General features: G+C 39.2%; 3 protein-coding genes across 3 annotated transcripts; 2 read left to right on the top strand and 1 right to left on the bottom strand.

Moving 5' to 3' along the window:
- Positions 1-714: 714 nt before the first annotated feature.
- On the top strand, positions 715-15,669 carry cers4a (ceramide synthase 4a). The gene is made up of 11 exons (XM_089001128.1): positions 715-798; positions 1,339-1,509; positions 5,605-5,722; positions 7,449-7,567; positions 8,558-8,615; positions 8,812-8,862; positions 11,442-11,534; positions 11,986-12,114; positions 12,819-12,925; positions 13,564-13,720; positions 14,120-15,669. Exons 1-11 carry the CDS (start codon positions 728-730, stop codon positions 14,309-14,311), a joined length of 1,266 nt encoding a protein of 421 aa, XP_088857254.1. The 5' UTR covers positions 715-727; the 3' UTR covers positions 14,312-15,669.
- Positions 15,670-16,517: 848 nt separating this feature from the next.
- On the bottom strand, positions 16,518-19,748 carry LOC148895710 (kelch-like protein 23). The gene is made up of 3 exons (XM_089001003.1): positions 18,808-19,748; positions 17,298-17,709; positions 16,518-17,226 (listed from the first exon to the last, which is right to left on the bottom strand). The coding sequence occupies exons 1-3, from the start codon at positions 19,730-19,732 to the stop codon at positions 16,923-16,925; spliced, it is 1,641 nt and encodes a 546-aa protein (XP_088857129.1). The 5' UTR covers positions 19,733-19,748; the 3' UTR covers positions 16,518-16,922.
- Positions 19,749-24,568: 4,820 nt separating this feature from the next.
- Positions 24,569-25,695, top strand: lsm7 (LSM7 homolog, U6 small nuclear RNA and mRNA degradation associated). Its single transcript, XM_089000937.1, has 4 exons — positions 24,569-24,595; positions 24,856-24,946; positions 25,013-25,084; positions 25,276-25,695. The coding sequence occupies exons 1-4, from the start codon at positions 24,590-24,592 to the stop codon at positions 25,416-25,418; spliced, it is 312 nt and encodes a 103-aa protein (XP_088857063.1). The 5' UTR covers positions 24,569-24,589; the 3' UTR covers positions 25,419-25,695.

The raw sequence follows: 25,695 nt of genomic DNA, 5'->3' as shown, positions 1-25,695 counted from the left end.
GTAAAACATCAAAATCATCTGAACGGAAAAAATACAAAGTATCAAAAGAAAACCAAGTGTAAAAGTCCGCCAAGGTTAAACAAACACATGCACAGCATAGAATGCATGCGATTGGAGACAAAGCAGCAAACAATGAACCGACACCGGATGGTCGTGCCGGGTGTCCTTTTAAGTGTCAGTGATTAAAACGACCAGCACCTGCGAGGCTGCAGGCAGGGCTGACGTCGCTACCCGTTGGTCGCCAATCTGATCGGGACGACCAGCACCTGTGCAGGTGCAGGCGGGGCCGACAGCGCCCCCCGTTGGTCGCCAACCAGATCATGACAACAGGGGTGCTCAATAAGTCGATCGTGATCTACCGGTCTCCAACGTTCTATTGGTCATCGCATGACAAGGCGTAAAAATTTTCTTGGTCATTATAAAAGTAGCTCCCATGCTGAAAAAGTGTAGCACCTCTTCTCCTACATCATACATGTTCCCGCATGCATTTAAAAACATTTACTTTAAAGTGACTATGAAAAGCACCTTAGTTCATACATGTAAACGTAAGATGAAAAACCTGAAGTACAGCAAGTACTCACGATCGATTTAACAGCAAGTACCTATCGTATTCTTCCAGTGGCTGAATTTTATCTCCCCCGCCACCGCTTCAGCCCCCCCCCCCCCCCCCCCCCCCACCCCTCCTCTGCTCTAATGACGCTGATGACGTTATAGCTCCGCCCCCAGCATGAGCCCTCTGAAGGCTTCTCTGTCAATTTGTCGCTGTGCGATTGTCATCCTTTCCAGGAGCACGAGCAGGTAAGAGATTTTGCGTTTGGGTTTCTTCTGCGTAAATAAAACAGATGAAGTTTGGTGTAATGAAGACAAAAATAGAAACACAAGGCGGATATTCACAAGGCTGTGTGTGTCTTTTGGGTTGACGTGTGTTTGTGTTTGTATGTGTGTGCGTGTGTGGTGGGGGCGTTTTCTGATGTTTTCTTGCCATGGTGTTGATTATTATTACAAATATTAACAATATACACATTGTTTCTTCAATACAAACTCGTTTCTCCGGTTGAGATAAAGTGGCGTTGCGGTATGACTTACTCAAGGATTCAAAGTGGGGCTTCTCCGTAAACTCAACACGTCAGTCAATCAATGTGACTGTCGGAACCTATTACAACTCATCAGCATGTGCATTAATTCTTGTCGGTGTGCTCATTTTTTTGCTAAGAATTTGCTGTGTGTCTTTGCTGTGTGTTTGCTGTGTGTCTTGCACTATGATGTAAGAAGATTAAAAATATGAATGGCATCCGTTTAAACTGGTCACATTAAAAGAGTGCTCTACTTTGTCCGCAGGATGGAGGCCCTGCTTAATGAGTGGCTGTGGCAAGACAGGTACTGGCTGCCTCCCGGCATCCACTGGCAGGACATGAATATGAGCGAGGGTCACTATCCACTGCCCAGAGACCTTGTGTACACTTTGCCAGTGGCCTTTGCTTTCATAGCCTTGAGATATGTTTTTGAGAGGTGAGTGAAAGGCTTCCTGCTTGGATCTTACATTTGCATTACAGCCCGTCACTCTGACGGCTGTTGTTTACCTTAGCTTTATGAGGAGGTCTCAGTCTGTTGTTGTACAGTTGCACACCAGTAAAAATTACTGGTGTACAACCTCAGATGTAATCATACAACTTGTGTGAAGGATTAATTCATTAATTTTCATTCTGTCAATCTTAATTATCCAACCTCAGTACTCTAAATCTGAATTCCCATTTTCATGTCATGTTCTGTGTTCTTGCGACCGCACACTACTTAACTTTGCATGTGAAAACCTCTCATGTGTGTATTATCTGTCAGAAATAATCTGCTGAAAAGTAATATTGAATCCCAATGATGAAATGCATATGCATGGCTGATTTTAACTGATACCTTTAATTTCTACCTTGGTTTGTTTTAGTTTCGACTTCCTACCTGTTAGGCATATATGTAAATGAATAGACTGACACGCAATGCCACAGAGAAATGTAATGCTGTAAACTTTTCCACAATGCAAAAAACAAGTTTTGTTGCCAAAACAGGTCAAAGGATTCAATACTGGTTAGCATAATCATGATTACACGTGTTATCTTCTTCAACAAAAAAGTTTCATCATCTATAAATGATACGTGCTTTCATTTTTGGGAGTAACTCACACACCCAGAAAATATCAGTGAAGACACATACTGATCAATGTCAACACAAAATGATGCAAAATTTATATTGAATCCCATTAGATGTGGTGTACGTTGTGGTTGCTGCGTATATAATTATGGGGGTGTCGAGTTTCTCCTTCAACTTGTGCCCGTCACGCTGGCTGGTTTGCTGCATTAGGGTGTGTGAGTGGTTAGGGGGTGTTCTTCAGATGTGAAGGGGGAGGCTGAGATCATGAATAGACACTTTTAGCTGATGACTCCATGTTCCCCTCTAAAAGCATCTGACCATACAGAACATAAAGTGAGTGCAGCCTTTTTTGTATTATAGCTCCTGTACTGCAGATGCTTTAAATCAATTGTGGTTTGCGAGTCTGCTGATCCACCACAAGCTTTCATATCCCCAGTTGTGTTAATTACACAATTCCCTGCGGAGCAAGTAGCGACAAAGGCAAGTAGTGCCGTGGTGATGAGGAGAGGGAATTGGCTTGTCCTACGTCATGTACAGTGTTTTAGGATATAATGAATGTACTCCTTGAGAAAAATGGAACAGATCATTTTAAAGGCTATGTTTACATATTAGGGACTTCCAGAGAAATTACTGATCATTTTTCTAGGAGCTGAAACAATTGCAGTGTGTGTTGTTCTGCAAAATATTAAAAAGAACGCTTTCAAATGGATATTTGGGTTGACAGTGTCAGCAATTGCAATCGCCATGTCAAATATTCCCCATTTATGATGATTTCACCGTGTATAGACTGAGCTGAGTATTGACCAAGAACGAATATATTGGATGGGTGAGTACTGATCACTGTAAGGTTTAAAATGCACCACATACAACATAGCAGATATTTTAAGCATCATTATTTCTGCTCTTGTGCCAGAATGATGTCTTCAGTGTGGACCTAATTTACCTATATGCACCACTACTATCACGTTATTATAAAAGCCATCAATGCTACACTATTCATGAACAAAATAAAATAACACACCAGTGTGTCATGTACATCTGGAGCACTTTCAAATCTATATTTTTCTAATAACATGACAGAACTATAAGAAATGGAGAAAAATACTCAGTACCGACCAGATTACATTAACATAGATGCACAGAGAGGTTGGACAAAAAAAGACTGACATTATTGATGTAGAGAACAGAATTTTGGTCATAAATTCATACAATTTCATGGATTTTCTATTCTTGGAATAAGGTCCAAAATGTCAGTCAAGCGTTTCTCACAGTCATGGTTCATGGGCTTCCTGGCCCTGACAGCTGACATTCTCTGCAATATGAATATGTGTATAACTTATTTAAATTTACAATATGAGCCATATTTTTGTGACTGGCCACTCGACTGGTTTGGCTGGCTGACAGCTTGTCAACAATAAGCAGGAGTCAACAGTGACAGAAGAACACCGTAATGATGTGATGACGGAGAGATAGGGATCCTGTTTGACATGCCTGATCTCCGAGATACTTTTATCGGCCTTAACACTGACCAGTAGTACAGCAAGTATGTGTAATCCTTTGTTAACTCCAGATGCCTCTGCTGTACCGGTTTGTATCAGTGACATTGATTAGCCATCAAGGACAGCAAGGTCTCCTCAGCAAGCCCCAAACCTGCCAGAAGCACTGACCTACATTTGCTAATTCTGATATTTGTTTCAGAATCAGAATCAGAAAGCCTTTAATGGTCCCACGGTCGGGAAATGTGCACAATGGGGAAATTTCATGGAATTGTAATTATTTATTTTCAATTGTGTATTTGCTGTGCTTCTCTTGACTGCAATGTTTCCAGTACATGTAAATTAATTAATGAATTAATTATTCATGTATTCATGTAGTTAGTTCGTTAGATGTTTGTTTGTTTGTTTGCTTTTTTGTTTGTTTGTTTTTTCATCCAGTCTGATCACATTGCATTACACTACATATGGCAATACAGGTAATTTACGACCGAGTTCCGTTCCGACCAAATGGTCATAAGTCGAAATGGACGCAAGTTTGAAATCCATTTAAAATGTTGAATAGAGACTCGGAGGCTAAATGACACGTAAACTCCCCCCCTCTGGTGCCATCATTTGGCCGATTGCTTTGAGAGAATGAGATGCTGGCTGCCTGGCCAAAATTGTCATACGCGTTGCCGGCCTGCTAGCGCGTTGCGGTGCCAGGCGTAGAATTAAAATTTTAAAAAATAGGGTCTGGAGGTCATTGTCGTAAGTACGGGTGGTCGTAAGTCGAGCTGCTCGTAAGTCGGGTGTTACCTGTCGTTTGACTTGGTTTCAGAAGGTTTAAAGAGTTGTCTACTTTCCGCCACCAAATTGACAGGAAGGGCCAGTTTTTATGCTCAATGTCAACTAACGCAGAGCCTCTATTGTTGCTTTGTCAATTAAATCTCCCAAAGGCCTTTCGAATCCAATGTGCTGGCCATTGTAGCTAAAACAATATTAGCTGTGTCAAATGCCATCATGGGAATAGGACTGCAATATAAAAAAATAATGTATTAATGAAATGCTAATTTTATGAACAATATTTTGCACCTCTAAAGGGGACTGTCTGTGGAGCAATTTGTTTTCAAATTCATCTCAGTGGGCTAGCTAGCTAATTGAAGTATTTTTCCATCCTCTGAAAACGTCCATGAGTAAAACAAATCTGTAGCCATCTGCACACATTAAAACATCATCAATAATCGGAATCCCTGGTGAATGTGATCAACTTCATTTAAATATTTTTTATTTATATTATGTAATTCGATAAATTTGGCATCTGCGCCAGATGGTTTACACAGAGACAGTTCCGTGCTGTTTTCTTGTAATTTTCGCATACACGGTCGTAACTCGATTTTCCACTAAAATTGGTTCCATAAGGCCGTTCGAAAAGTGATTTGTTCGAAATCAATGTGTGTGTGTGCGTGTGTGTTTGTGTGTGTGTATGAGAGTGTGTGTGTGTGTTCGTGTGCGTGTGCGCGTTTGTGTGCGTGCGTGCGTGTGTGTGTGTGTGTGTGTGTGTGTGTGTGTGTGTGTGTGTGTGTGTGTGTGTGCATGTGTGTGTGTGTGTGTGTGTGTGTGTGTGTGTGTGCGTGTGTGTGACCTTCCCATTGTTTTTGACCTCTCCATCTCCGCTTGTTTCAGGATGATTATTTTCTGAGATAGTGTTACACACATGGGCAGTAATCAAGCGCTCTTGTGAATACAACAACATTGTCCTTTTTTTCCATGTCACTGTGAGGGACACACGCATGCAGATCAAGTGTCTTCTTGATGCCGGATCAGCAAAGACAGTCACAATGTGTCACATGGGAATAGCATAATGACCTATCTGGTTGCCGCTAAAAGTTACATTGCTGATGTGGTGTCGCGTTGGACAGGTGTTGATGACACCCATATTGAATGCAACTCAATAATTCATCCTCTTGTATTCTCGTTCTGTCGTCGCCAGGGTCATAGCTGTTCCTTTAAGCAAACATTTAGGTGTGAAGGATCGGATTAGGATTCGAGCCGCTCCTATTCCAAAACTGGAGAACTTCTACAAACACAACAACCGTCAGCCGTCACAAGTATGTCTTTGTGTTCAGTCTACCACCTTTTTCATGAGATGTGACCATGTGCAAAGGGCGCGCACAGCTGAATGGGATGCTATGTGTGACCTTTACTATCTAAATTAGATGCTCTGAAAGGTCACAGTGGGATTTTTACTTTGGTGATTAGGGAAGGGTTGTGTTTTACTAAACACTAGTGCATCACAATCGCCCTGGGTGTACCAGACCACCTTCTCCCCCTGCTCTCTCTCTCTCTCTCTCTCTCTCTCTCTCTCTCTCTCTCTCTCTCTCTCTCTCTCTCTCTCTCTCTCTCTCTCTCTCTCTCTCTCTCTTGAATATATATATATATACAGTAAAGTCTCTTTATATCGATATCGGATATATCGATAGTCCCGGTTATATTGATACTATTTCTATGCACGCACGGAGAAAATTACATGCAAACAGGGTCGGATATATCGATAGTCCCGGTTATATCGATATTTTTTTGAACTCCCTTGAATATCGATATAACGAGACTTTATTATGTTTGTTAAAGTCATTGTAAGTGCCTTGCACGCTGGGTCAGAGAGGACAGTAATTTCATCTGTGCTGTATGTCATGCATATTAGAATATTTAACAATAAAGCTGACTTTTACTTTGACTTGACCACTCCTGTACAACTAAGAGCTGACACAGATGTATTACTGCCTCCTTTGTTCGCTGTCCCGTTTATACAGATCCAAAATCATGCAAATGCATGCTAATCATTTAGGTTTTTTGTTTGTTTGTTTGTTTGTTTTTGTCAAGCTAAATATCCATTTTGTTTGTTTTAACCACTTTATTCATAAGTGGAGATTGCGAAACAATGACTGGGCACCTGTTTCTCAACAAGTACCTGTTTGAACAGTTTGAAAAAGTCCCTGTGAGAAAATCCATGATGACTGATGTGCCGTCACCTGAGTGGAACCAGAAGTCCATGAATGATTTTTGGCTTGCCCAACATAAACCTCTAACAATTAAAAAGGCACATAAAAAATACACATTTCTGGAAAATTGGCGGGTTTAAGCCAAGACAATTTTTCAACTGTCAACTACAAAGTTTCAGACAGGTTCATTACAGGATTACACCTCCACACTCATATACAGTTCCGTCTGTTGTTTCGTCATCAGCGTTCGTGTATAAACAGTCGTGAATGTCTTGGTGTGATCGTCTTTTTGTGGATGCTTTACGTTGCATGCTCGCAAATAGAGTACGGTAGCGCTCCTTGTGTTTTTATTACACCCATCAGGTGGGACGGGAATTGTTAACATTCAAACAATTCCCATTCTATTTTCAATTATTTCTTGCAAATCAAGTCTTTATCACTTGTTTTATTCATCCCATTCCGATGTGTCAGGCGAATTAGGAGATATGCATCAGAAGTGACAATACAGTCATTCTTGTGATGACTGCATTACACAATTTTCTGTTATTTGTCATTAAATAGTTTTACAATAGTTTTGTGATTCGTGTTGATATCTTTTATGGATTAAACAATGTTAATAAAAGTCTGTGACACATTACTGTTGCATCCAAAGAAAGTCTGCTATTGTATTTGTCAGCAAGGAAAATACAGACGCCAAGCTAATTTGCATTTCGTCTCGTGAAATGGCAACACAAATGTCACCCAACAAGGTTGACTAAATGTTGCCCCTCGCACAGAGAGAGATCGCTGTAGGGTACAGCCGAATGTTTTAATTGTGTCTTTGTGTTCCCCTCAGAGTGAGTTGGCGAGCTTGGGAAAGATTTGTGGACTCTCCCAGTCAAAAATTCAAAGCTGGTTTAGGCATAGGAGAAACCAGGACCGACCCACCAATACCAAAAAGTTCTGCGAGGCCTCGTAAGTCTCAAACAAACTATCTTCTGAGACTTAATATTAAAAAAATTAAATCCCAAAATTGACAAAAGAAACATTTGTTACTTTCTCCAGGTACTTCAAACTGGGTTATAATAAGTTTTCCATTCAAGTTTGTTTTTACTTTGTGTTGGCTTTCCAATTAACCAATTGTTAGTTTTCATTTGTTTTGTTAGTTTGTTTTTGTTGGATTATTTTTTTAAACTACTAATTTTTAGTTTTTTATTAGTTTTAGTATTAGTTTTATTTTTTAGAGACGTATTGAGCATTTGCTAAGTTCAAGAGAAAAATAAGAACGCTAAGTATTACCGAATCATGTTAACCAAACTACCATTCCACCTTTGAGTAATATCAAGTACAGTACACTTATAGAAAATGGATATGTGAATGATATTAAAAATGAGATTCACATTTGCATTTCTCAGTTTCATTTTCCAAATATATTTGAGTCTCTGCAAATTGATGTGATGTTCATGACCGCCAAGTCGAGAATAATTGTGCCAAATCTCTTAACCCTCATATTATATTAAGGGGTCAATTTTACCTGTTTCCATTTTTTTGTGTTAACTAAAGCACTGGATATCCTTTTCTTTTCTAAAATATCCAAGTGGGATAGCACATATGCTGTATTTCTTTTCTAGTGTGTTTATAACATCTCAGAAACAGTTATTGTTGATATCACCTAGTATTTGACTGTTTCATGTGGATTTTTACATATGGGTAAAAATGACCCACAACATAATCAATGTTTTTTTCAACATATGAGGGTTAAAATTATTCACAATTCAACAACAAAACCTGATAATGCATAAACTTGCAAACTTTGCCGAACAATTCATTGTTGAACATCCACATTTCTTGATTGTTATCATTTGAATTAGCTGTGTAAAGGCAAATAAGAACAACTTTGTCATTGTGTGAATAATTCCTGACCTAAGAGTGGACTGTAAATTGTTTCCTTTTCGTGCATTGCAGTTGGCGCTTTGTCTTCTACCTCGTGGCTTTCACGGCAGGGCTCGGCTCTTTGCTCGATGTAAGTCTGTTTTTTTTGGGGTGCATGTCATTCGAAAGAAGCAAATTCAAGACATTTTGGCCAACCAAATAACATTATTAAAACTTTTGATGTGTATTATTGTTATATTTTTAGCGTGCTTACATTTTGTAATAATGTTAGACGGTATTCAGTGACTTTGTTATCATAACTAATCTGTTGTTTTTGCACCCTTCAGTCAGCGTGGTTTTGGGATCAGAGGGAGTGTTGGCGGAGTTTTCCTAAGCAGGTAGGAAAGTAAGGAGTGATTTTTTTTTTACAGGTTGTGTGTTCATATTAGTCCTACGACTCTTCTTTGGGGTTACGTTAGCATTATTTTAAAATAAACCACATTTTTCAACCACAACTGATGTGCCGATTGATTACAGACCTTGTTTGACCTTGAACAGTATAAAATATATCGATACTGGCAGCAGTCCTGTAAGTGAGAGTAAAAAAAGAAAACAATAATAAATGTTACGATGAAAAGTAAAACACAGTAAAAAGTAAAAGCCTTTTACTGAAAATGTAAAACAGAGTGTGTGGAATTTACTTTATTCTAACTTTCTAATATTTACTTTTCTTTTTGATTGAAAGTGTAATAAAATAATTGGAAAAAAGTGTGTAGTTCATTTTTTGCTTAGAAGTTTTTATTTATGCTTTTTGTGTGATAGGGTTTGTTTCATGGTTCTAGGTAAAGGTCAGCGACGTTGGCATTTGTTGTCATGCTGAGAGGAGAGGCATAGAGTTAAAGACACACACAAACTGTGGCCACATGAAGATTTTCGTAAAACCTGCATCTCATTTTCTTGAGCTCCCGTACCGGTATTACGACTACATCAGTACAACTAGGACTACCCTTCATACTCTGCGGTTCAGGCGTTTGCATTTTATTTTGCAATCATGAGTGATAAAAGACAGCGGAAATATATTCCAAATAAACTATTCATTTTCTTTAAGAAACACAGTGGAGTAGAAGTGAAAGTTTTCAGCCGTGCAAATGCAAAAGAGAAAGATATGTAATGATGAGTTTGTACTCCACCCCAACACTGAGTAGCAGTCCCTGAGGTAACTCAAACTGTGACAGATTTTAAAAGATCACTTCAACCTCCGCCCACCGACTAGCGATGTTGTTAGCACTGGTTTGGAAAGCTATTAACTCTGGTGACAGTTAGGCATGCCTGCAAGTCGGCATTCCTTCAGAGAAGCCAGCCTTTGCTTTAGGGTTCACGGCCTCAGACCAACAACATCAAAAGCAGGTTCAGCGTTGCGGGGTGAATAATGTCTTGCTGCTACTGCTTACATTGTTTCAGCGTTTCCTTTCACGGGGTTCTTTTGCCTTTGCGGGCTTCCTCTCTTTGTCTCAATAGTTCCAGGCTGTCACCTGCCTCGTATTGAGATTTAAGAGCAGAATGCCGCTTGGAATGTTCCGTATATATCATACATGAGTGGAATGAAGTTTTTACAGACTTGGCTTGTGGGGTGGTTAAATCCTTGAACAGAATGAAGTGTTATAAATCTCTCTCTGTCTCGCTGTCGCACTGTCTCACTGTCTCTCTCTCTTTCTCTCTCGCTCTCTCTCTCTCTCTCTCTCTCTCTCTCTCTCTCTCTCTCTCTCTCTCTCTCTCTCTTTCTCGATATATATACAGTAAATTTTCGTTACATTGATATTCTCGGGAGTCGGAAAAAATATCGATATAACCGGACTATCGATATATATTCCTCATTAGGGTCGCGGGGGTTGCTGGAGCCTATCTCAGCTGTCTTCGGGCACGAGGCGGGGGACACCCTGAATTTGTTGCCAGCCAATCGCAGTATATATATATATATATATATATATATATATATATATATATATATATATATATATATATATATATATATATATATATATATATATATATATATATATATATATATATATATATATATATATACAGTAAAGTCTCGTTATATCGATAGTCGCGGTTATATTGATACTATTTCTATGCGCGCACGGAGAAAATTACATGCAAACAGGGTCGGATATATCGATAGTCCCGGTTATATCGATATTTTTTCGGACTCCCTTGAATATCGATATAACGAGACTTTACTGTATATATATATATATATATATATATATATATATATATATATATATATATATATATATATATATATATATATATATATATACACATTTGGGAGCTCAAGTATGTTGAGATTCTTTTTCCCCAACAAATTGCGAGCTTGAGACAAATCTTTCTCGCTAAGCTTTTGATTGTTCAATCACACTACAATGCTTTGGAATGTGGGAGGAAACAGAGCATGCAAACTTTACACAGGAAGCTTGAATCAAACACTGGCACCTCTGCACTGAGGTGGACGTGCTTACCTGCAAGATTATAATAGTGTATGAAGACTAATGAAAGATGACTAAAACTAATGAAAACTGAACTCACAACTAAAACTGAAAATCAAACATTCGTTGACAAAATAAAAACTAAATGTTTCCTAAAAAAACAAAAAAAGAAAAGCTAAACCAAAAATATTACTGAAACCTTCAGTTTATAAAACTACTGAAAACTATCTCTCATTATTGTGAAAATTTGTTGTTTTCATCTTCATCAATTTTTATCACATGAGCTTTCAGGGTTTGTTTTGAAATTAGTTATTTCGGTATCGATATACAGAATAAGGGCCGTTTCGTAGTTGTTTGAGAAATGCAGTTTCCGTTTTCACCCAATCAGCGAAATATAAGAAACAAGGCATTTTCTAAAAAATAAGAACTGGTTAAAAAAATGCTTATAAACCTAAAAATCTCAAATTACTTTAATTCTGTTTCAGGTTGTCACCAATGCCCATCGCTGGTATTACACCCTGGAACTTGGCTTCTATCTGTCACTGCTTCTCTGTGTCTCTGTGGACGTGAAGCGAAAAGTAAGCCGCGCACGTACACACACATGCACACGCACGTACACACACATGCACACGCACACGCACACACACACACACACACACACCCGCACACACGCACGCACATACATGCACACACAAAAACACACTTGACTTGGTTCTGTTTCCACTTGTATTTTACATCAGAGCTGTTAATTTTTAATTATATCCAGCAATAAATGATTCAAATGTGGGTTTGAATACAATTTTAATGTGTTTTCATATTAAGTACAAGCACAAAAAATATACTGTATAGATATTTTTTGTCCAGCTCCCCAAAAGAATAGGCGTCAAACTTTTTACATCTGCTGTAAATCTGTTTGATTATATATTTTACAATGTATATTAGTGGACCACAGTATTGCAGCTTCTGCTATTATCTTGTTTTAAATCTTCAAGCTACTGCCTCATCTTTTCAAATTTACATTTGCTACAGGATTTCAAGGAGCAGGTCATTCATCACATTGCCACCATATTTCTCATTGGTTTCTCCTACTGCGCCAATTACGTGAGAATTGGCACACTTGTGATGCTGTTGCACGACTCATCCGACTTCCTGCTCGAGGTACCTCTCGCGTGATCCTTCCTTAGTACTAATCAAAATCTGTTCAAAATGGATTGAAAACTCCTATCTGATTTTTTTTTTTTTTTGGGGGGGGGGGAAACTGAGGTTCGGGAATGTTGAACCTTTGACCCCCACTTTGTCCTCATGTGAACCCAAACCAATAAGGCAGTAAAGGCTGTGAACATGAATCCCTATGGTTTGGAGGAAATAATTTAGAAACTGACTCTTGATGAGTAACCGGTTAAATGTTATATATTTTTTTCCAAGTTTTTTTATTTGTCTGACCGAGATGGTAGCATTAGGATGCAGATTTTTTTTACGACAACATTTACTGCATGGGAGCCGTAAAATCATGTGAAAATCACTTCTGGTCCACAAATATAAAACAATCAAATGAACCAAAGGGATGCCTACTTGTCCCGCTTATTGTTACTCCTTGGACCATTAATATACTCGAAAATTATTTTCACTTTTAGGATCCCTGTTGTGGTAAAAAGGCAAAAATTGATGCATCATCAAATTTAGTAAAAAAATATATATATATATATATATATATATATATATATATATATATATATATATATATATATATATATATATATATATATATATATATATATATATATATAAACACATAAATAACTAAGGAAATAATTTTTTTTTGTTTGTTTGTTTGTTTGTTTGTTTTTTGTTTTGTTTTTTAGTCAGCCAAGATGCTTCACTACGCTGAGTGGACCAAGACTTGTGACTCACTATTTGTCATCTTTTCTTTGGTTTTCCTGATTACACGGCTGGTGGTGTTTCCTTGTAGGTATGTTGACATTGTGGGAAAATGTGCCACTCCGTCGTGATATTTTTGACACATTTTTTTGTTTCACTTCAATGGACATTGTGCTGAACCTACAAGTGTCATCACGTTGGCTGCCTTACAATACAGATTTCGAGATACACTGAATCTAGTCTAAGCTCCTTGGTAAACTGCAGCAATTTTAGTTGTGCTTTGCAGAAGATAAAGAAAATATTATAATTTGACACTCCTCCCAAAAATTATATAATCAATAAATCATGCAAAAGTGCCTTAAATGCATTGTGGTCACATTTCTCAAACCCGTTCAAACTTGCTTTTATGGACTTAGTTTTGTTCACTAATTTTCCTTTATTAGTCTCGCAATGGAGAAATTTACATTTCACAGCAGCAAAATTATGAAAAGAATGGAAGTAGAAAAACAAAATACAGGAGCTGCTGGAAAGGCAGCCACTCTTTTTTTTCTTTTGTGATTCGTTTTAACCTTGGCACCGCTGACACAGCAAAAAGGCCTACTCCAAACTGTTCCAATAAAGTTGGAAGAATTTATTGTTTTTCCAAAGATTAAATTGTAATCCAGAAGTTTTTTCTCTCATGGCTTTGGTCTAAAATTGATATAAATTGATGCTACACTGTTTTTTCAGAATCATCCACACAACGTTGGTGTTATCTCTTGACTTCTTCGAACCCTTCTTTGGCTATTACTTTTTCAACGCTCTCCTGTTGGTGCTGCAAGCTCTGCACATCTTCTGGGCCTACCTTATCGTGCGAATGATCTGCAAGTTTATGTTCAAGGGAAAGGTGAGAGTGACCCACAGAATATCGAGATGTGTCCAAAAGGTAAATGCAGCACCCTCGTTGGAGAAAAACATTGCCAGATGTCTGACCAAAGATAGAAACGCACCCCCACCCCCGCGAGAAAAAAAACAAAACCTGAAAAAATCCGGGAATGGCGCTCCACGTCATGATTTAAATTCGGGAATGGCAGTGAATGAGTTAATATTTGATTGAATGTATGCCTATCTAGCATAAACAGTTTTCTTTTTCATTTTAAAGGGCATCTAATTTTATAGCCACTGGCAATTGCAATTGTCAATAGTACACGTTAGTGACTAGCACACATGTGTAAATTACTTCAATGATTTTTGTTTTGATGTGTAATTTTTTTAACAACACTGCTGGATTTACTTTTGTCTCCAGGTGGAACGCGACGAGCGCAGTGATGAGGAGAGCCAGGCAGACGAGGACGAAGAGCCAGAAGAAGATGAGAGCAGTTGGGAGCAAAGGAAGGGTGCCATCAATTCCAAACTGGCATCGCTAGCCAACAACTGTGTGCTCAACAACCTCACCAACCAGAGGAATCTCAACAGCAGACTGCCCAAAGCCAGATAAGGTCCAGGCAAAGTTTGTCATTCTTGACCAATGTACCTATGGTCCATTGATGATTTCATGCCACCGTCAGCGTGTGTTTTTGCTTTTCTTCATTGCACGAAAAGAGGCAGCGAAAAAAAAGCACAAATGATTGTATGCGCCCAGTGTCACATTGGAAGAAAACAGCCTCACTTTTGTGATGCCACTCTTCTGTTCATTTTATATTTATAAAGTTTCGCCTGAGTGTTTTGTAAATGAGATATTTTAAATGAGACAGTTTAGAACACCGTTTCCCAACCCTCATTGAGCCAAAGCCTCCCATTTTTACGTTCCAAAAATCTCACAACATACCAGATAAACAAATGCCACAAAAAGTGTGAATACTGAAATTATGATCAGTTTACAATTTACTCACAAATTTACAAACTCTGTGGAAAATCCGGAGGACCTGTTGATACTGTATATGAAAGCTTATAAATATGTATGGCAACAAGTACATTTATTGTACTTTCTGCCGAAAGAACGTTGAATTGTTCTTCTTATCACTGTAAATCACCAAAATAGAAAGAAACATAAATGTATTTGTAATTAATCTAGAATCATTTTTATACTGGATGGTAATCATTGGTGTGGAAAACACCTTTATTTTTGTTGTTGTTGTTGTCAAAGTCAAAATACCCCCATGATAATCTGTATGGAAAAACATTTTTAACAAGTTACTATCATCATCGGCTGACTGTTCAGAAGTATATCAAGATATTTTTTTTTTGTTTTACCGCTTCGGCGACTTTTTATGATCTCTTTTTGCCCGTCTGTTAGCACATTAAAGAGTCATGCTAATTTTCCAGCAATGCAACTTCTTTGTACAAATATGTGGAGAGTATTATGTCACATGGTTCAAGAGATTTTTTTTCTGCAAGTTACTGTGTGACGTCTCTAAAATACCTCAACAGAGATTCGGTGGACGATAAATAATATCCAAAATACTGATGTCTTCGACAAATACATGCTCCCATTAGCTTTGCTGTTCTTTTCTACAAAATCGTGTGACTTTTTTTGTTGTTGTGGTTATCTGTACAGCACTTTTGTTTTGTGCCTTAACCCTCCTGTTTTTACACGACCCTGTGACACGTTTGGTGAAGTCAGCTGCACTGTATGCACCGATGGGCATTAATTAAAAAGGACTCTTGAAGAGCAAAATACTATTTGAAAGCAGTAAATGTGTATGAATTTGTGGTTACCAGCAGTATAGCAGAGATACACTAACACAAAAGACGTGTGCTTGAGCTGAGTGGTGAATGACAACATTTACCACTAAAAGGGCTGAACCGTCAACGTACAGTAACATTTGTTTTTCATTAAAAGTGGCTCAAACCCTCCCTGCAATGACCCCTGTCATATTTTCACACATTAATATATCATGAACATTTGCTTTCTTGGGTCAAGCCTGGCCACTCTGAGTGGCCCTTTTTTAAATGGTATGCCGCAGTCAATTTTTAAAATGTAAGATAACCAATTACCACTAGATGGCAGATGTGTGTTAGGTGCACTTACACTGACAGTCAGGCCGTCACGCTCGGATGTGGAATAATATTGAAGAAAAATAGTACCTCAATAATATTAAAAATTTGAGTTGATGTTTGTGAGAAAAATGTATAAAATAAGTTCTTGCAGATAATATTGTTTTCCTGTTCAGCAATTTTGTAGCGTTCTTGTACCAAAAAATAAATTTTAAAAAAACTGTACCGGTATGCGGTGGCTGGCCGTGGATTTCATCGCTAGGCAGTATTAGTAGGATTGATTCAGACATAGTAGTGCTACGTCTGAATCAATCCACTTCTGCGCGTGTGGTGTGATTTACAACAAGTCCACTAGATGGTGCCAATAGCAAGGAAATTATTTGTGACTAGAAGAAATACTGTCAAACTGTTCTATTTTTTTACCATGCATGTGTGGATTGGATTGGATTTGCCTTTATTAGTGAATTCATGACAGCAGGCGTTGAGTTGCCAACTTGAAATCTGATTGGTTAAAACAAGTTTCAGCGACATTTATTTTTACGCTCCAGGGCGCGCAGAACTGATTGTGAAAGCCTCCAGATAGATTTTTGACCTTGGTAAAAATGATGGCTGAAATGTGATTGGTTAAATGCATAAATACGAAACAGACATCTCAAAGCAGCACAACAGAGGAAAACAAATGAAAGGAAGCTGAAAGACAATTTGGAATTATTTAATAAGAATTCATAGACAAAATATAATTCACATTAGTCTGTGATTCAGAGATTTCTAGGCCAGCAAAGAAGACCTTGCAGGCCTTGATGGTCCACCACTGCCGGTATATGGCTATTTTTATCTTTGCTTCAAATCTTTTACTGTGGGTTCGTATCGTGGATTTTGCATACATGCATTGAAAAATATATTATCAAAAGTGTTTTATCCACTCAGTGGGAGATGGAAAAACGGTGCACCCCTGTAGAGGAAGAACTTCACGCAGTACTCAGTAGCAGCAGTAGGCCCCTAGTGTTAAACCCCCAGTAGCACTTGAAATACTGTTGCCCACCGTATAAATGGCCCAGACAGGTGTGCTAAAACGTTATCAGTCAATGTATTTATTTCGACCTCACACACTTTCATCCAAGCACTTTCACGGTGACACATCCTCTGAGTGGAACAGGACATGGTATAGCATTGTCCACTTTGATGCCAGTGTCTACATAAGGGTCAAACCAAACCATATTGGGGAGTGCTTTGTTAGTCTTTTTCTCACACAACAGGAATATCTGGCCATTGACAGTGGTGCAGCCACAGAAGAACCTTTTCTCCAGAAATTCCTCCTGTACAACAGTCCACTCGACTGTTTCCACGTCGAAGCGCAAAGCTTGGCCTCCAAACAGATAGATGGCACCATTGAGTTCTGTGGCAACCAGGTCATATCTAAAAAACGGTACAAATTATTCCACAAGGTATTATCGTCAAAAAAGGCAAAACATTGTAAATGGACTCACCGTGGAAAAGGAGAATAAGCGATTATATCCCAATGATTCTCCCTGGTGTGATACCGCTGTATTCCACCAAACGCCTCTCCATTTTCATCGAGACCACACGCGACATAAATAGAGTGGCCCAAAGTGGCAACAGCTGCCCTTTCCACCGCCCTAATCATGGGGCTGACATTTTGCCAACCCTCGTCTGACCCCAGGATCAGTTTTTCAACATCAGCCACCAGCCCCTCGTCCATGCTGCCCCCCAAGACATACAGGACGAAATCCAGCGCAATGGAGCAGTGGCTGTGCCTGGACTTCTGCAAAGCAGGTCCATCCATCCGCCGCTGGCTCCCACATTCGTATCTTCTGACCCAGTCCACGCTGAACCACAGCACGTCACGGAAGTAGCCCCCTGTCACTACCACACTGTCTCCTACACATAATGAGAAAAGGCATAAAAATGTCATGACAATTGCCAGTAAAAGTGGCTGAACGGCAGAAATGACTGCTATCTCCCCTGTGGTGAGCACACTCCCAATTATCCGATATCTCCAAATGAATATCCTGGTCTGTAATTATATTCTGTGGCATCCAAACTAGGGCGCGGAAAATCCTACTGGACCCTCCGCACCCTGCCCACCACCTTTTCCAGCTACTCCCCTGAGGCAGGCGCTACCGATCCACCAAATCCAGCAGACATTTAAACAGCTTCTTCCCCCAAGCCATTAACTCTTTGAACTCTTTCAACAGTAGCCAAAATGGAACTGTATAGTGCCACTTAGCAGTTTTTTTGACGACGATACTATTGCAGCGTGTTCTACCGGAAACAAATTCCTTGTGTGTTCTACATACTTGGCAATAAAGATGATTCTGATTCTGATGTTCCTCCTGGATCTGTTTCAAAGGAGATAAACCATATCTGACAATCATAGATGTTAAACCTGTTCAAGATTTATGATCACAAATGTTTATTTTTGGCCTCCACCAAGTTCAACCCAGCCATAGATTCAGTGATTGTGATGGTATGAGGCCCAATTGGGAAATGACTTGAAGCTTCTGTTTTTTTATCTCTTCTCTTTTTATCCCTTGTGGGTGGTGCTGACTGCTTCAAATGCACCTCTACTGTTTTTTTACGTCTGTGTAAGCTCTCAGTCGTACAGGAGTAGTCCATCGATGAAAAGGTTTCTTCAGCCGTCATCTGTACTTCTTTGAAGGTGTCGGACATTTCGCTTCTTATCCAAGAAACTTCGTCAGCAAACTAAAGTCTTACTGGCAGTTTAGCCTAAAACTACCAGTTTAGCCTAAAACTGACTTGACCTGACTCTAAAATGGTCATATTGTTATCATCATGTGTGAGGTCTGACACATTCACGGTGACATTGAAATATTGGTTAAGGTGATAAAATCAGTATGTGTATGCTCTGCTGTATGACATTAATCTGAAACATCATTATTAATAATGCAGTGTTATGAATCATTAGCTTTACCAAAGTGGCTAGAATTATTAGATTGTGTAATCAATATCTTTTACCTACTGCTGCTACCGAGTACTGAGTGAGGTTCTTCCTCTGCAGGGGTGCACAGTTTTGCCATCTCCCACTGAGTGGATAAAACTGGTAGGACGCCTGCTCTTCTTGATCATGAGGTCCTCCCACAACAAAGAGACTTTGCTTGGTCCTTTGGAGGGACCTCCCAACCGACCAGGACTTTGGGAAATGATCATTCAGCATACGAATCAGTTTGGCTGTCGTGTCAGAACTGTTTGTCATTGTGTTCAAAAGTTTAGCGATAAATGTCAGCGACAGAGACTCAGGTCTCACCAACTCAATGAGCTCAAGAAAATGTTCCTCTCTTTTTTTGTCAAAGGACACCCAGCGTAAGATTGCCTCGAGCACCAAATCCTCTCTATGGAGGGTCAAGTCGTCACTGGCGAGTAGGTGTGCCACTGTCTCCTTAGACAAGGACAGGAAGTCCTCTTCAGAGACAACAGCAGAGAAGTGCGTGAGGGCTACATTCCTTGCTGCACCGTATAATTGAGCGCAGCCTCGCTGCCAGGCAAAAGCCATCATTTCCAAACAATTGCATAGGTGGAGCTCACGTTCGAGGAATTTGCAGCACAGCAGCTTGGCTCGCTCCAGCTGAAGAAAATCTGCTGTCTCAAGGATACCCAAAACATTTTCTCTGTCCAGAGTGAGAATAGAAGTCTGGCTATAGTGCATTAACACCTTGAAATGCTGCCGGCGAACCCCTTTCAGCTCTATTTTCCTTTTTGTGCTTTCAACACCACAGCCAAAAAAGAGAGCCCGGAAGTAGGGACTCTGAAGCGCAAGCTGATGACGGCTGACGTAAAAAGAAGCTCCATTGACTTGTAGCATAACGTCAGGTTGTAAAATAATGTTATCTTCCTCGTGTTGGTTTATCCGCTCAGCAAGAATATTGTTTATTTGACAGGCCATATCACAACAAGCAACCGTCTTCTGCACAGTTGAATGACCTTTTGGATAACATACAACCCACCAACTGGTGATATTAATAGATCCCTTGTGTCCCTCAGTCCAGTGCAACATGGCGGAGTGGTATAAAAACAAACCTTGAATATTAAACGTAGACTAGTATGTGGTTTGATTTCAGAAATGTCACATATATTTTGTATACGCCTTTGGACAATGGCTGCACCATTACTTTCAGAACTATAACAAAATAAATGTGTCTTGGGGTACAGTTGAACAAAAAAAATCATCGATTCAAAATTCAATTTGTACGGAGCCCCTAAGGGGACATCGAAGAAAAAAAAAAAAACTTTGCGAGATCTCGTAAAACTTTGCGTTCCCTCGCAAAACTTTGCGTTCCCTCGCAATACTTTGCGTTCCCTCGCAATACTTTTGCGAGATCTCGCATTCTTTGCGAGATCTTGCAAAGAATGCGAGATCTCGCAATCTTTTTTTAAAAAATACGCGTACATGTACTTCCGGTTCATCGTCAGTGTAACCGAAAACAACAAACATGGAGCCTTTTCACCCTTTCGTTCCTTTAATCCAGTTTTACTTTAAAATTGGCTTGAAATACAAAGATATAAAATCCGTTCTTGAGATTAAACACGGTTTACTAATAAGTGAAAGACATTTGAAGCGAGTGGTGAACAAAAGTGGACTATTTCGCCGAAAAACGTTCGATGACTTGGGCGTCTTGGTTGACTTTATTCGGACAACTACACGGTTACAGGTGGATGTACAGTAAGTGCAGAGAACATGGGCTTCTTGTCAGGAAAGAGGATGTTCGTCTGGTCCTGAAAGAGTTGGATCCGAGAGGAGTGTCTTTAAGGCAAGCAAGACGTCTGAGACGACGAAACTACTTCTCGAAAGGGCCGAATTTTATTTGGCATATGGATTCATATGACAAACTGAAACCGTTTGGAATTTGCATCAATGGGGCTATTGATGGCTTTTCAAGGAAAATAATGTGGCTCGATGCCTACACAACAAGTAGTGACCCGAAGTTAATTGGAGGTTACTACATTGAAGTTGTGCACCGTTTGGGAGGTTGTCCTCGAATCGTTCGAGCTGATTTGGGGACTGAAAATGGTCATGTTAAAGGCTTCCAGCGTTTCCTGGTGCCCATACCGCCAGGCAGCACCCTTGACAGTTACTTGGATGGAGCCAGCACCGCCAATCAAATAATTTAATATTGGTGGGGGTTTCTTCGCAGCCAATGCATGGAATTCTGGTTATCACTCTTCAAAGACCTCAGAGACAATGGCTTCTTTGATGGTGGATTTCTGGACAAAAGCATCCTGCAATTTTGTTGCATGGGACTTATTCAGGTGAGTTCATATATTCTGTAGCTCCATTTATGAAATATGTATTTTTGTATTTGAGAGGGTGTTGATGGGACACAAAAGAAGGTAAATAATCGGATAGTGGAAAGAAGATAGTGGTCTGTGTGTGTGGGGACATAGGGTGAAGGTGAAATGATCAAGGAAAAGATGAAGGAAAAGTGGGGATGGGCAGAGTAGTAAACATGAGTGACGAGTTTAAGGTAGAAAGGAGGGAGCAGGGAGAGAAAAAGCAGTCTAATTCTATAATTTCTTGCTCATAAGAGCTGCTATGACTGTGCAACTCTTCCTAAATCTGTCTGTATATCACACCAAATCCAGCAGGCATTTAAACAACTTCTTCCCTCAAGCAATTAACTCTCTAAAAAGTAACCCCAATAGAACTGTATAGTGCCTCCATTTTTTGATGAGACTAGTGCAGCTACAGGAGACAATTTCCTTGTGTGTACTACATACTTGGCAAAAAAAGATGATTCTGATTCTGATATTATTCTCAACAGGATGAGTTGGATGATACTGCCCGTGTTTGGAACAGCCATCTCATCAGGCCCTCAAAGAACATAAATGTCCCCAGTGGTCGGCCCAACGTGATGTATTCTTTACCTGAACTTTATGGCACAAGGGACTTCCTCTCCACAGTTGACAATGAACAAGTTCAACTATGCAAAAGCCAGTGTGTCTTCCGTTTAACTATGCCTTGTGATCCGGATGTATTTGTATTGTGTGCTTCCTTAATGGCCCAGTCTGGTCTGATGCCACCAAAAGAGCCGTATCAGGCTCTGAACTTGTACTTGCACCTCAGAGAGGCCCTTACTGCAATTCTAAATTAGAAGCATGATGTTTTCAGGGGTCAGAGACATTAACCTTTGGTGAAAGCATTTTTGTTTCCGTATACCAGTCATACTGGAATTATATTACATTAAAATTTAAACATGAATTACTCAAAGCAATAACCATATTTTTTTTTGGTGTGTGTTTGGGTGAAGCCATTTTATGGCTCCTCAACTGGTTCGAAGTAATATTTAATGAAGGCTGAATCCGACGACCATTGCCATTTCTTCAACCCTTTGTTCATCATTTCTTTTATCACTTCACTTTAAATGGATTATTGGGATACATTTGAGGACGAATAATATATAGCAATCACAATTTAAATAATTTTTTGTCTGCTGTTTTTGTTACTGTATAAGGAAAGCATATTTGATCAATATGAAATGTTCATTTGCCAAATCATTCTGGGTGTCAATAAATATACTGTCTTGGTTGCTGATTTTAACCACAAATACTTAACCAATGTGGATCTGTATAGTATTCCTGCACCCCAGTACACAATCACTTGCCTGTAAATGATAACATAATTGTCACTCTTCAATTTCGTCAGCAGGTGGTGTCTTGTGTTTAAAAAAAACATGAATTATTTGGAACAAATTTTATTAACATTGACAAATTCGTATGAACAGCAATCACAAACATATAAATGGAATACAATATCAAGTAAAAAAAGAATTGCTTTTGTTTGAACAGTGCAAATATTTGCAACATTACATGACATATCAACTTCAAACCTTTAGGTCAAACTGAAAGTGGCACCATATCCGAAACCATTAGGAGAATAAGTGATATGGAAAATTGAATGAATGAATAATAACCATGAAATCAATTGTAGACACAAAAGGAAAATACAACTGTAGACTGCCCTACGCAAGGTTGACCATGACAGATGTTTTACATCTCAAAGTACAAATAATGAAATGCTCCTAAACTGATGTGTGTGCATGTGTGTGTAGACATAAGAGAGTCAATCAATCAATTGCGCACTTTCTCCCACCATGTTGGTGACAGATGAATGAGCTTCACTGCATTCATCCAAATGAGATGTTGGAGTATTTTCTTTTGTGCCAATGTAAAATCTTAACAGTTTCAATTTGTTTTTTTTCATAGAGTCTGCCAATTGTTTCATCTAAAGCAATGTGGTTTCTTTTGAAATCACAGACCTCAAAAGTAAAGTCTTCAACAGGTCCTTTGGTTTAGCTTCCATCTGGGAAAAATAGCCCTTTTCCCAGCTCCAAAATTTGAGCGACAGTTGCTGTTTTTTTCCAGGATGGCATACCTTGTTCCTCCACCTTTGCTTGTCCTCACTTGATGGTAATCGTTGCCATAAATCTTCCTTTGAGTCTTTTCTGCAGAAACATTGTTATGTCTTGCCATCCCATCAACATGGTTTTGGAGTACTCCCGAAGTCTCAGCCAGTACACCTTTTTTCCTTGATCTTATTTTGCCTCTTAATTTTTGGAGGAGCAGTTCATTATCACCACTGGACATTTTCTGATGACAAAAGCAAAGAACAGCTATTCGATCACCATAAGAAGTGATATATTTGCCCATTTGCTCTTCGGTCATCATAGCAATTACTGCCATGTCAACCTGCAAAGATAAATTGTGAGAATAAATACTTGACATGTTTATTTAATTATCAATAACTTTTAATACATTTAACATATTCACATGAGTGATGGGACACTACAGTCATCATTATTTGTATTCAGTATTACACCAGAATAGTATATTAGGTAGCGGCAGCCCAATTACTAACTGTAATATCGATTTTAAATTGTGTTAATAACCTCATTATTAAAATAGAATTAACAGTACAGGTAGAGTAGATAGAAATGTTAGCTTCACTTTCACTTTATTGACCTACTACCAATACTACTTCGAAAAAAAATGTCCATGTTTCTCTTGTTTTGCTTATTACATCAGACTTTGTAGCTGTATGCCCACCTTGTCGCTTTTCATACGTGCAATGTCCACGTGAGGGACGTTTCTTGACTGCAAGAAGTGTTCCAAGTCTTCCTCCATGATGCGCCGAGTTGTTACCTTCTCTCAATAAGCAGCGCGCGCGACCGTCTACCTGAGCCAAGCTGACCCGGAAGTACAGGAACGCACATTTTTTAAAAAAAGATTGCGAGATCTCGCAATCTTTGCGAGAGAATGCAAAGTATTGCGAGGGAACGCAAAGTATTGCGAGGGAACGCAAAGTTTTGCGAGGGAACGCAAACTTTTGCGAGGGAACGCAAAGTTTTGCGAGATCTCGCAAAGTTTTTTTTTTTTTTCTTCGATGTCCCCTTAGGGGCTCCGTAATTTGAGTGTGCATATTCACACAGAGAAAAACTGGCGTCACCCCAGCTTCACAGTTTTAATGTTTCTCCAGCTTCCTCCCACTGTCCAATGAGATACACGTTAAGTTGGTTGAAAGTCCAAACGATTGTTTTTTTCTGTACGTAGTGTGGGAATAATAATGAAAAACACAACCTAAATCAACACCGTATTGAATTTTACAAAGAAAAAAATACAGAAAAGACGAAAAGAAACTCGAAAAGAATTCAAACTCTGACGTCAGTCCCTCCATTTTGTGTGATGCGAAATTTGATTGGCTGAGCATCTTGAGGTCAAAGTTTCTTTTCCGGATTCTGAAGCCAACATGGCGGTGAGTTTGCGTTGTTTGCGTTTTCGTTGGGATTCTATGCGCTTTTGTTCATCAACTTTCACACAAACATTAATAAACGGTACCGTGTTGTCCCTGGTATCATTTCCGATGTCCATCAAGCGCTTTTTTTCTGGATCGTAGTCAATTTACAGGCATGCAATTCATTTAACAACGACAGCTAGCCTGAAGCTAAACCACCGACAAGTTGTGTGCGGCGCGTTTTTGCACACTACCAAATCACATTACATTGTGTTTGTTAGGACAAAGACAAGAAGAAAAAGGAGAGTATCTTTGATTTGTCTAAATACATCGACAAGCCGATTCGAGTAAAGTTTCAAGGAGGACGAGAAGGTGAGTCCATTTTAGTGATGTTGTCAGACTGTAAATGTGGATTTATAAGTGTGCTTTCCTTTTCAGCTAGCGGTGTCCTTAAAGGGTTCGACCCATTATTGAACCTTGTACTGGACGGTACCATTGAGTACATGCGTGGTAAGTAATGTATATTTTGTCCTTCCCCCCCAATTTACAACATTAGTTTTCATGCAATACATCTTGATTGCCCATAGTATTTGGGACACCTCCCGAGAGATTTTAGCAAAATACAATGTGACTTGGTCGGGGAAAATCTAGGGCACGAAATCTAGAGTTATCTGACACCTGCATTTTGTGCCTGTGTCCAGATCCTGATGATCAGCTCAAACTGACAGAAGACACCAGGCAATTAGGACTGGTGGTCTGCAGGGGGACCTCAGTAGTGCTCATTTGTCCACAGGATGGCATGGAGGCGATTCCCAATCCTTTCATACAGCAGCAGGATGGCTAACACACCACTTGTGTATATATATGCACGTGCACATGATGATATTATGAAAATATTTTTTATGTTTTCCATTTTAGATTCTTAGTATCTGTCACTTTTTTGGTTTTTTTAACGTTTATTAGTCAGCTAAAAAAATTGCAAGCAGTTCACTTTGCCCTTTGTAAATTTTAGTTGAGGCTCGGAAAATTCCAGTGTTTTCATTGTCAAGAATTAATCATCTCATCACCATTTGTGCTTGTTTTTGGTTAAAAAAAATCACAATAAAGCTATTTTGAGTTTT

This window comes from Hippocampus bargibanti, linkage group LG07 (assembly GCF_051943395.1).
Source record: "Hippocampus bargibanti isolate YZ-2025 linkage group LG07, ASM5194339v1, whole genome shotgun sequence".
NCBI classification, from domain to species: Eukaryota; Metazoa; Chordata; class Actinopteri; order Syngnathiformes; family Syngnathidae; genus Hippocampus; species Hippocampus bargibanti.
Note: the sequence above shows the minus strand (reverse complement) of the source record. Positions and strands in the feature narration are given on the sequence as shown.